Source organism: Apium graveolens, chromosome 11, assembly GCF_009905375.1.
Source record: "Apium graveolens cultivar Ventura chromosome 11, ASM990537v1, whole genome shotgun sequence".
NCBI classification, from domain to species: domain Eukaryota; kingdom Viridiplantae; phylum Streptophyta; class Magnoliopsida; order Apiales; family Apiaceae; genus Apium; species Apium graveolens.
Window position 1 is genome coordinate 200136435 of NC_133657.1, and position 12277 is coordinate 200148711.

At 34.8% G+C, this 12277-nt stretch overlaps 1 protein-coding gene across 1 annotated transcript; it reads right to left on the reverse strand.

Moving 5' to 3' along the window:
- Positions 1-809: 809 nt before the first annotated feature.
- LOC141695116 (serine/threonine-protein phosphatase 7 long form homolog) lies at positions 810-5528 on the reverse strand. Its single transcript, XM_074499374.1, has 4 exons — positions 5419-5528; positions 2725-3574; positions 1802-2229; positions 810-1604 (listed from the first exon to the last, which is right to left on the reverse strand). Exons 2-3 carry the CDS (start codon positions 3420-3422, stop codon positions 2049-2051), a joined length of 879 nt encoding a protein of 292 aa, XP_074355475.1. The 5' UTR covers positions 3423-3574; positions 5419-5528; the 3' UTR covers positions 810-1604; positions 1802-2048.
- Between the last annotated feature and the right edge of the window lie 6749 nt (positions 5529-12277).

Here is a 12277-nt window from a genome sequence, read left to right on the forward strand (position 1 = left end):
TAAAACCAAAACGTGACATGAAGGAACGTTTCAGGGTTAATTTTTAAAAAATGTAAAACGGAACACGAAAGACCGTTAGGGTGATTTTTTATATTTTTTTAAAAATGGGGTATGTAATAGGTAAAACGAGACACGATCTATCGTTAGGTTTGATTTTTTAAAAACACTAAAACGGTTGATGAAATGCCGTTTTATATTTATTTTTTTATAAAACAAGTAAAACGGATTATAAAGCATCGTTTATGCTAAATGGGTGTTCATCTACCGTTTTGTTTCAGATTCATTTCCCTGTTCATTTTTAACAGTTATATAATCCCCTGTTCTGTTAAAATTTAATTTGTAATACTACTAAAACTGTAAAATAAAAAGATTCTTATACAAAATATAATACAACAACAAATTAAACACCATAAAATACGAATAAACACCAACAAAAAATAATTCAATGAAACAAAAAACTAATACAAATAATTAAAAAGTTTGAATCATATTAAACAACACAATATCTCCAAGACTTTTTTTTACAAGATTCTAAAAGTAAAATCCTAAAAATATAGATAGTAATCATAAGCGATTCTATCATCAGTGCCTATAATCCACAATCTAGACCATCATCTGCATAAAAATGAATTTTTTAAATATATAATATAAATTAGGAAATACATTTGACAAGTCACACACACTTAAACAGTTAAAATTACAATTAAGATGCATAAACATACACAATTAAACATACACTTAAGAACTTAAAGTTAAGCTTACTCTCATTTCTTCGCGCACTTCTGCCCATCTGTTTCACAGTTTAGAGGATTAGCAGTTCTCTTTGAACGCCGTTTACCCTGAGAAGTGTAGAAATATCCATACTTCCCGGGACGGTCCTGGGAACTCTGGTCTTGGGTACTCTGTGAAGAAGTGACATCCGTACCAGAATCATGATCAGTAGAAGGTGTAGGTGTAACATGGAGACTGAATGATGGAATAGAGAAATCCATAGCTACATGCTCAGTAGGCCGGTGAGAACGATAAAGGGGAGGAGGCTGCTCAGTGGAAGGATCCTCGGTACGAGGTTGCTCTGTGGAAGGGTCCTCGGTACGAGGCTGCTCGGGAGTAGGAGTCAAGCCAAGATCAAAAAGGCGAACATATCCATACCTATCCAAAGTCTAAGGATCGTGCTGGACGTGACTGGATGATCCCAGCACATGAACAGAAACATAATGAGCAATAAAATCAAGTACAGGAGGATCCCGATCATCCCCAAGATCCGTAGCCATAGGATCTGTACGAGCATGAGTAGATGACTCAAGCACATCATGAGAATCAATATGTAATGGAATTCCATCATCTCCAACCTCTGCAGCAATAGGATCATCGTCAACTAAAACCCTAGCTCGCCTACTAGCAGCAGCTCGTCCACCGCCGTGTCTACCTCGACGGGCCGGTTGATGCCTCTCCTCCAACTGCCTAGCTCTACGAACCTCCACAGGCATCTCATCAAAACCATGTAATATGTACGCTCTGAAAAAATCACAAAACTGGTCAGCATAACGAGAAATATCAGGAAGAACATCCTGTGTCCGCTGAGATATCTGCCTGAACATAAGATCCTGAAAAAATAAACAAAGAAAAGAAACACATGTTACAAGATTCTTGTATTAAATAAAGAAACTACTAAAGCATTTATAATAAAATTACGAAAGCAAAACAACTTATACAATAAATTGAATAAACAAGAAGAAAACTTATAATGCGATGATTAAATGCACCAACACGAGAAATGAATCTAACAGTCCTCTCTAAATACCTAGGATGGTACTCAGGCACTGCACTCTCGGCAACAATCGCATCTCCAACAAAAAAATGATCTAAACGATGCGCCCATATAGATATGCTACCTGCATGTTTCTGAATCCATCTGATTTTGCCATTGCCCCTCAAGTTTGTACTATGCTCTGCCTCCGAGTAAACAACATCATCATGTATAGTCTGCACGAGCCCAAACTGTCTAGCAACTCTATCAGGGCAGTGAACCTCGACTATGAAAATACATATTAAAGACCCGCAGTAGCGCCAAATACGCTCACAGTGAAATAATACGCAGGAAGCTCAGAAATGACATCAGGAGAGTAAGGCTGCCACATAAACTGAGATGGTCCAAGCCCATCCAATAGCGCCCGAATAGCTAAAAGGGTACGACCACCCGTACTAGTGTAGGAATGACCATGAAGCCACCTATAATGACATTACTATAAACAGTTAGTTTCATATTTAAATTAAAAGTCTGTATCATATCAAGTTCATTTAAATGCTTCTAAAACCCAATTTGGGTATTAATGAACCTTAAAACATTAAAAAGTGTTAAATTATAATCTAACATGAAGATAAATTTTGGTTCCTAGGGTTTAGGGCCTAACGACCCAAAACCCTAGCAATAATTAGGGGTTTATGGCCCCTAGTTTAGGGGCCCTAAACCATGAACCATAAACCCTAACCCGTTAAATATCATATCAAGTACATTTAAACGCTAACTCATTCAATATCATATTAAGTTCATTTAAACGCTTCTAAAATCCAATTTGGGGATTAATGAACCCTAAGAAATTAAAAAGTGTTAAATTCTAATCTAACATGAAAATAAAGTATAACCCTAAACCCTAACCGTTCTGTAATATATGAAGTTCTTTTAAATGATTCTAAAACACAAACAAATTAATAAATGCTAAGTACCTAATTCCACGTGGAGTTGCAACCTGACCCTCCCAAAAATGAGCATCAAATAAGGTAGAACAGGTGCGAATGGGAGCAAGAGTGGGCAATCTCTTCCACGCCCATAACTGTAATAATAGCAGACAACCAGCTACCTCAGCAACATCCTGTTTGCTTGTCTTGCATAACTTCCTATATGCAAGAACTGCAGCACCCCAAGCATAATCTCCGCATCTGTCTAGATCACGAATAAAATGTAGAAATATGGGATGAAAGAGACCTCCCAAATGATCAGTGAAGAGTACACCACCAAACAGATGAACAAGATAACACAAGACCTGAAAGTGAATATCATCTACTGATGCATCTTGCGGTAAACGTGCTGGAGCACATGAAGCAATAAAGGACAACCGAACTCTGGATCCATTGATTTCTCTCTTCGGATCAAGATCTCTACCAAAAAGCTTAACAACATAAGAACGCCAACTCATATCAGGGTCAGGGGTGACATCAAAAATAACAGCATCACCATCAACAGGAAGCCCTAAAAGAACACCTATATCTTGTAGAGTAATAGTGACCTCTCCCATAGGCAAGTGAAAGGTATGAGTCTCTGGCCTCCATCTCTCAACAAGAGCTGATATGAGACTCCAATCCAGCTGTAAAGATGCAACTCGAGCAACGCCATAGAAACCAGTAGACTGAAGTAAAGGGACCATACGAAGATGTAGCGGTGGAAGATCACCTTAATTATTAGGGTTTTTTGGCGACACTTCAACATATCACCACCACCTAACCTCCAAATATCTAAAGATCTATGTGTATGCTGAAGATGAAGAAGGCTAGGGTTAACAGGGCCCGGATGCACGTCCTGCAAACATATAGAAGAACAAGTTAAAAAATGAACAATAAAAAACTACGATTAAAACATGTCACTTAACATATAGATATTAAGAACTGAGATGTTAGTACTAGTTCAAAATCTATATAAATATGTACAAGCTAATCCCAAAATCTATATGTAAAGGTACAACATATACATTAGAACATTAAATAATTACCTTAGAGTGACATCAGTAAGCTCATAAACAAAAACAGGTCTAATAAAGGTACATACATATACATTAGAGTGAAAGTTAAAAAATTCAGAACTATTACTTCGCACTAAGAATCATTAGAACATCAAATAAATACATTAAAGCGACATCAGTAAGCTCATAAACAAAAACAGGTCTACAATCTAGGTTGAGAATCCTATAGATACGAGATGACTTCCATAGCTACAACTCATACTCATAATTCATATCTAAGTTTCTCTTTCAGAGTGCATGGAATTTAATATGTTTTTCGTCCACTACCTCTCATAAAGGCCAGATAGGTCATTATCAGAACTCACAAGGACAACACAACTCTACCATTGAGTCACTAAACAAGTATGCAGTGCAGGGGTAGTTTACGCAGCTTAATGGAATGCAAAATGTTAGTTAAATAAACATCATCACAACTAAGAATATAAAGATCCAACCTTGTAATATCTAGCCAATAGATATTCTTATCATCATTATTATGCTAGTAACATAATCAAGTAAGCATCCAATACAGATATGGCCAAATAATTGTTTTAGTAATTCATAATTCTTCTCCTAAATACTTTATTAATCAAGTAGTTTTTGTTTTCTATGCTGATTTTCGACACAAAGCAGCTGTTAGTCCTTGGTATACTATTTTTTTACTCCTCCTTTATATATCGAAACAATTTTGAATTACTACTACTTATCCAAAATAGAAATCTACTTGTCTGGAAACAACACGAAAATAGCAATCTACTTAGACAAGTGGTGATGGAATTTATTCTGTTTATGTTTTCGGTAAGTTACGTGCAATGTGAAAATGTAAGAAAAGATGGATGATCCTAGAACTACCAAGCACATTAACCCGACGAACCATAGCGATGTGATAGCAATGATCAAGGAAGGATTAAAAATAATTTTGGTTAATACTATTTGCACCGTGTAGCACTTGACCTTACTTGGTTATCAAATTTATTCATCAACAATGACTTTTGTTTCTTACATTTTTTTAACTTGCTAATACAACTATAACATTTTTTTACTTCAGGTATATGTCACTGTATCTGTTGTTGTTTGTCGCTACAATAGCACAGTACTTTTTCACCTCTGATGCTTCATATTAAACTCCAACAGGCCGGGGGGTCTAGTTCTTCGCCCAAAACACGCAAAGTGCAAAGTCGTTCGGTTTACACAATCAACAATTAATAAATCAACTAATTTTTAGTTGGGGCCAATACAATTAGCAACTACTACTACTTAAAATAAAGCACAATTTTCTTTACTTATCAAGCAACTAGACATTTATAAATTTGATCAATGGGATCTTCCAAGTAATTAAGATTGATTATATTATACACTGTACATGCTCTACATATTCTTTTCCCTTAAGAATACTTTACTGATGTTTTTCGAATGCAGAAATGGAGAGCACGGGAGAGAAAGAATGGTACTTTTATTGTCCAAGGGACCGGAAGTATAGAAACAGTGCATGACCTAAACTAAGAAAATAAGGAGGATTATGCAATCATACGGAAAGCTTAATTACAAACAGGTAATCCAATGAGTAATTAAATCAAACACTTCGTATGCAATCAAATCATAAAATACATAAAAACTCAAAAAATAAAAAAACAAAGATAATTACCTCAATATTCGTGATTGTTGTAGGGAGGAATGATTGTTGTAGTGAGGTTGATCGTGTTTGAGATGTCTACTCCGTCTTTGTGCTCCAGCTCTGTTTGATTCTGTTATCTGTATACTACTCCCGCTGTTATATGTTTCTGTTGTTTGTATATTTTTTTTTAAAATTTAAAGGCAAAATGGAACTTCGTGCTACATTTTGGGTCTTAAACAAAATGGAATATTATGTGACGTTATAAAGTGACATTTTGGGTCTTAAACAAAATGGAATATTATGTGACGTTATAAAGTGACATTTTGGGTCTTCTTTCCCAGAAATGACAATTTAGGCATTTCTCATTAGAATGGTGACAGTTTGGGCCTTTGTTACATTACATTCATTACATAATTATGTATTTAATTATGTGAACGTAGAATTTATCTTCGTACTTAATAGACAGTAGATACACACATTAGGGACTCTTTTCAATGATTTAGTGCTGAGTTTTTTGGGTTGTTTTCTATGAATAGGATATAACATGGACGCCATATGCAGGGATGATGTGCCCCAGGTCAGGAGATCTCAATTCAGTGAGAGATATCACGCCCCTATTTTGCTACAATTTTGTGGAGCATCACATGATGCCACATTTTTGTAGCAAAAAATTTCTGTTGGGATTTAATCTTAAATTTATTATTTAGGTACTTATTTATTTATTTGTGTATTTATTTATTTATTTGGTGTTGAATAAATCAGTTGTAATAAAGTGTTTTTGTTAACTACACGTTTAGTAGCATTAATTTTATTCGGATAGTGTGGAATAATATTTTAGTAGTGGGGATAGAGTAGAAAGTAGTTCCTTATTTTTAGGTGCCACCGTTTCTAGGTGCCACCTTTGTAGTTGTAGGTGTTTAAATTCAAGCAATGTAACGTTCATGAAATACACTATGAATATTATTCTTCCCTTTCAGTTTTAATATACATATTAATTGTTCAAGTAGTACTAACAGATGTAAACACAGGTTTAAGCTTACTATCTATATTTGTCTTTCAGTATATATGTACATGTGATACATGATCTAGTCTAGTCTCTACACTCGATATAAGAGCCTACGGTCCTGAATGGTGGCTATGCTTTTTTTTGAATATGAAAACCCATGTACTTATCGTTAGTTATGAGAGCGGTCCTTTTTCTAGACGCATAAGTGCATACGACACTCATTCTTTCACTCGATATGGTAATTTGAGTTATCAAAATAAGCATTGTTATGCTTCAGGTATCTCAAGTTGTGATACAGGTTCATGTGGTTCTCTAGTGGTGGTGCAGTTGTACACATGACTCAATCTCCAAGTGGAGCCAGATGGGCAAATAGGAGATATGGTGGACCTAAGTAGTAATAACAGATGGAAACACAGGCTTAAGTTTACAATATATGTTTGTCTTTCAATATACATGTATGTCATACATGATCTAGTTTATTCTCTACAGTTTCCAGTATTCGAATCTTACGATGTCAACTCTATCACATGGTTGACCTACGAAATTCCATTCAAGCAAGCGAAAGGTGGTCTTCCACAAAAGTACCAATCTTTCCACAAGAAACAAATCGAACAATTGAATGCTAGAAAGCCTGCTGAGGCTTATATGACAGCAATCAAAAGACATGAATGTGAGTATTCTTGGTTTAGTAAAGTTTATTTTTCATAAATAAAAAAAAATCTACTGGCTTTTCTTAATATCTTGTTGCTATTATTATTATTTTAATAATAATAATTATTTTATGGGCTACATATAAATATATCAATTATATTTGCTATTTATTATATTGGGTTAAATTAAGTGATCAAATACGAAACCCAATTAGATTTTAATTTATTGTATGAACCTAATAAGTGGATACCTAATATCAGGCCTAATTAAATTATAATGGGAAATTTAATTAGGTAGTATATAAAAGGGTTATAGTTACCAATATATTAAGTATGTTACACGACTTATCTTCTACCCATCAGAGAGAGCTATTGAGAAACCCTAAGGAGTACTTGGTTGAGGAAGACAATAATCAAGGACACTATACTCATTCAGATACCGTTACAATTATAGCCTTTTGGATTCATCTATGCTTCCGTCTTCGGTTTAATCTCGATAATTAGATATGATGATTATGATCCTTGTCTCTATTTTAGAGAATTATATATTTATAGAATTATTAAATTCTATCAACTGGCATCAGAGTCGCTTCATATTTGATTACTGAGAATTAATTTATGCGAATTTGATTCTTAATTCTTTTTTAATTTTATTCGGTTATTAATTTCCGAGGGAATCTGAACAATTTGTTTCTATGTTATGAGGATAGAATTATAAATGTTTTAGGGTATAGTTTTATGGACGATCATGACCATTGATTAGTTGTTCAGTTTGTATGTTTACATGACATGTTCACCTTAATTAAGTACTCCCCCCGTCCCTCCCAATTGTTATCATTTCTGGGAGAGTGTCCGACACACATTTTAAGATGAATAGAAAGTATAGTTCTATAACTTTTTTTTAAAATTTTCTTTTTCTGAATAAAAATAGAATGTTTAAACTTTTATTCAGAAAAATAAAATTTTTAAAAAAAGTTAAAGAACTATTTTTTATCTTCATCTTAAAATGTGTGTCGGACACTCTCCCACAAACGATAACAATTGGGAGGGACGGAGGGAGTATAATTCTTATGATCATCGTAAAGTGCTTTAGTATTTTATTATAAATTATAGCACATGATGTCTTGTATTATTATAAACTTGTCTGGCATGGGATTGGATTCAGAGACTAGAATAGCCTCCTGCATCAAGACTTATTTTTTATTTTTCGGTATATTATATTGTCGAGTTTAATTTATAATAAGATCAAATTATTCTTTGATTAGTAGCATGGATTTAGATATACTGTAGGATGTTGCGCTTACATAATTTGGTTAGTAAGTTGCATATAAAGAATATATAATACTTGTGAGTTATATTTTTTTTTTGCAAATAAATATTAACTTATTTATTTAAGTGGTCAAATATTTTTAAGCTAATTGATTGAAGCAATATGTCGCCAAAGTGACCTCTTTTGTGTAGATTAATTAATTTGAAAATATTATTATGACAATAGAATTTTTAATTTTATGCAAATATTATCGGCCCAAAGGAAGGTAACGTTTGGCCAAAATTAATATATTCTTGTGATAATAAGTATGTAACAATATTAAGTTTTTTCGTGTGAATAATAAGTCGGTCCAACGAAAGGCATATTATTTGACAAAAATTGATTGTTAATACTTGATTATTGCGTGAAGAGTACCAATTGTAAATTAAATTTTATATCCAAAGACTAAAATTTAATGTTGCGCTAGGTATCTTGTGATGGTTTTTCCAATATTTAAAATTTATCACATTATTGTATATACTAGTTTTGAGCATATGTCGTATATTTGTTTTCTATTTCAGTTACTGCTAGTGTTAATTCTGCTTCCGCTCAGTTGAGCATTATTCCAATGTTGAATGGGACAAACTACGTCACGTGGAAAGAGAATTTTGAAATCGTTCTTGGGTGTATGGATCTCGACCTTGCGCTAAGGAAAGAGCAACCAATTCCCACTACGGATGATCCCAAAATAGATCAAACTGAGGAATGGAAACGCTCTAATAGCATGTGTCTAGAGATCATGAAGCGAACAATTCTAAATGGCTTTCAGGGCTCTATTGTTGAGAGCACAAGTGCCAAGAAGTTCCTCTCCGAGATTGAGCAATATTTTGCTAAGAATGAGACAGCGGAAACGAGTAATCTTCTGTCAAAACCCATGACCATAAAGTATAAAGGAAAGGGGAACATAAGGGAGTACATCATTGGGATGTCTAATCTTGTTGGCAAACTCAAGGAACTCAAGTTAGAACTTTCGGATGAGTTATTTGTTCACTTGATTCTTATTTCTTTGTCTCCTCAGTTTGGACACTTTGTGGTGTGTTATAATTTCACACTGTGTGCAAGAGGAAGAGAGGGTTTTGCGAGAGAAGACTAAGAGTGCTCACTAGGAATCAAGCTCTCATGATAAGAAAAGAAAGAGAGGTAAGGATATTGCAAGTGGAAAACCCAATCATCAGTTATAAGAGAAGCAGGATAAGGGAACAACCTGCTACTTTTGTAAGAAGGATGAACACATGAAGAAAGAGTGTTTCAAATATGTTGCTTAGTATGTGAAGAAGGGTACGACTTCTGTCTTTGTTTGTTCTGAAGTTAATTTGGCTTCTGTACCTAAGGATACTTGGTGGGTAGATTCTCGTGCTACTACTCACATAAGTGTATCAATGTAGGGTTGCCTATAGAGCCGACCGCCAATTGATGTCGAAAGATTCATCTATGTGGGCGATGACAATATAGTTTCAGTTGAAGCGATTGGAACATTTATATTATTATTAAAAACTGGTGTTTATTTGGATTTATTTGAGATTTGTTGCACCGTCTTTTAGACGATATCTTATTTCCATTTCCATGTTGGACAAATATGGCTACACTTGTTATTTTAGAAATAATAAAGTGTGTTTCTCTTTAAATTCAAATGTGGTTGCCATAGGTTCTTTGATTGATAATCTTTATATGCTTGATACTGTTGCTTTTAATAATGAAATTTTGCACTCAAGTGCAAGAGGTACAAAGCGTAAGTTAACTGATAATTTTGTTATGTTGTGGCACAAGCGATTAGGTCATATCTCTAAATAGAGAATTCAGAGGCTTGTGAATGATAGAATTCTTGATCCCTTAGATTTAAGTGACTTTCTAGTCTGTGTTGAATGAATTAAGGGAAAACAAACAAACTCGAGAAAGTTAGGTGCCAAAAGAGCTACAAGTATTTTGGAACTGATTCATACCGATATATGTGGATCATTCCCTACGGCCTCTTGGAACGGTCAACGATATTTTATCAGGTTCATAGATAATTACTCTAGGTATGGTTACCTATACTTGATACATGAGAAGTCACAAGCTCTGGACGTATTCAAAGAGTATAAGGATGAAGTTGAACTTCAGCTAATTAGTAGTATTAAAGCTGTCAGATCTGATCGTGGTGGTGAATACTACGGTAGATATGATGGTTCAGGTGAGCAATATCCAGGACCCTTTGTTAACTTCCTAAAGGAGTGTGGAATTGTCCCTCAGTACACTATGCCAGGAAAATCAAATATGAATGGTGTTGCTGAGAGGCGAAATCGTACTCTTAAAGATATGGTGAGAAGTATGATAAATCATTCTTCTTTGTCTGAGTCACTTTAGGGAGATGCACTAAAGACTGCAATTTATATCCTTAACCGGGTTCCAACTAAAGCAGTGGCCGAAACTCCTTACAAACTTTGGACTAAGAAAACACTTAGTGTTAAGCATTTACATGTTTGGAGTTGTCCAGCTGAGGCAAGGCCATATAGGCCAAATGAAAAGAAACTGGACTCTAGGATGGTCAGTAGCTATTTTGTTGGGTATCCGGAACGTACTCGCGGATTTAAATTTTAAGATCCCGCTACTAGAACCTTCTTTGAGACTGATAATGCAAGATTTTTTTTGAGGATGTTGATTTTGGGAGGGAAGATATAGGTAAAAGTATTGTCTTTGAAGAAGATATCCATGATCCTATTTATGACTCTGCCAAGAACAATGATCATATTATGATACCTATCATTGTTTAAGGCCCTCCAGTTCAAGACAACACCGAAATTCCCCATGAGGAACCAATTGAGCAAACTCAACAACCTCATGAATCATAAGAAGTGCCACTAAAGAGATCCACTAGAGAGTGAAAGAGTGCAATTCTAGATGATTATGTAGTTTTTCTACAAGAACATGAAAATGAAATTAGCATTGGGGAAGATGATCCTGTAAATCTTCAACATGCCATGCAGAGTCCTAACTCTCAAAAGTGGATTGATGCCATGAATGAAGAGATGCAATCTATGAAAGAAAATGACATTTGGGATCTTGTCGAGTTGCATAAAGGCTCAAAACCTATTTGTTGCAAATGGGTATTTAAAACCAAAAGGGATTTGAGTGATAACATCGAAAGATATAAGGCTCGTCTTGTCGCTAAAGCATTCACTCAAAAGAAAGGTATCGACTACAATGAGACTTTCTCCCCGGTTACCATGACAGACTCATTTATAATTTTTATGGAAATTGTGGCTCATTATAATCTAGAGCTACAACAGATGGACGTAAAGGCGACGTTTCTCAACGGAAACATTGGTGAGACAATTTATATGGTGCAACCAGAAAAATTTATCATTGGAGATCCAAAGACCGTGGTTTGAAAATTAAAGAAGTCCATTTATGGTCTCATGAAGGCTTCTCGTGAATGGTATCATAAATTTCATCATGTAATCACTTCATATGGTTTCGAAGTGAACTTGGTGGAACATTGTGTATATCACAAGTTCAGTGGAAGCAAATTTATCTTTCTTCTCTTATACGTTGATGACATCTTACCTGCTACTAATGATATAGGCTTATTGCACGATACCAAGAAATTTCTCACTAGTCAATTTGAGATGAAGGACCTTGGTAACGACTCTTTTGTATTAAGAATTCAGATACATCGAGATCGCTCTCGAGGTTTTATTGGATTGTCACAAAAGAGCTATATCGAAAAGATCCTGGAAAGGTATGGCATGAAAGATTGTGCACCAATGGATACACCCGTGTCTAAGGGAGACAAATTTAGTCTCAAACAGTGTCCCAAGAATGAACTTAAGATAAGGGAAATGCAAAGGATAACATATGCATCGGTAGTGGGAAGCCTAATGTATGCTCAAGTTTGCACTCGTCCTGACATATCATTCATTATTGGAATATTGGGAAGATATTTGA

Coding starts and splice junctions, on each gene's coding strand:
- LOC141695116 (XM_074499374.1), bottom strand. CDS start 3,422: ATGGTCCCTTTACTTCAGTCTACTGGTTTCTATGGCGTTGCTCGAGTT. Junction 2,230..2,724: donor GCAACTCCACGTGGAATTAG/GTACTTAGCATT, acceptor ATGTCATTATAG/GTGGCTTCATGGTCATTCCT.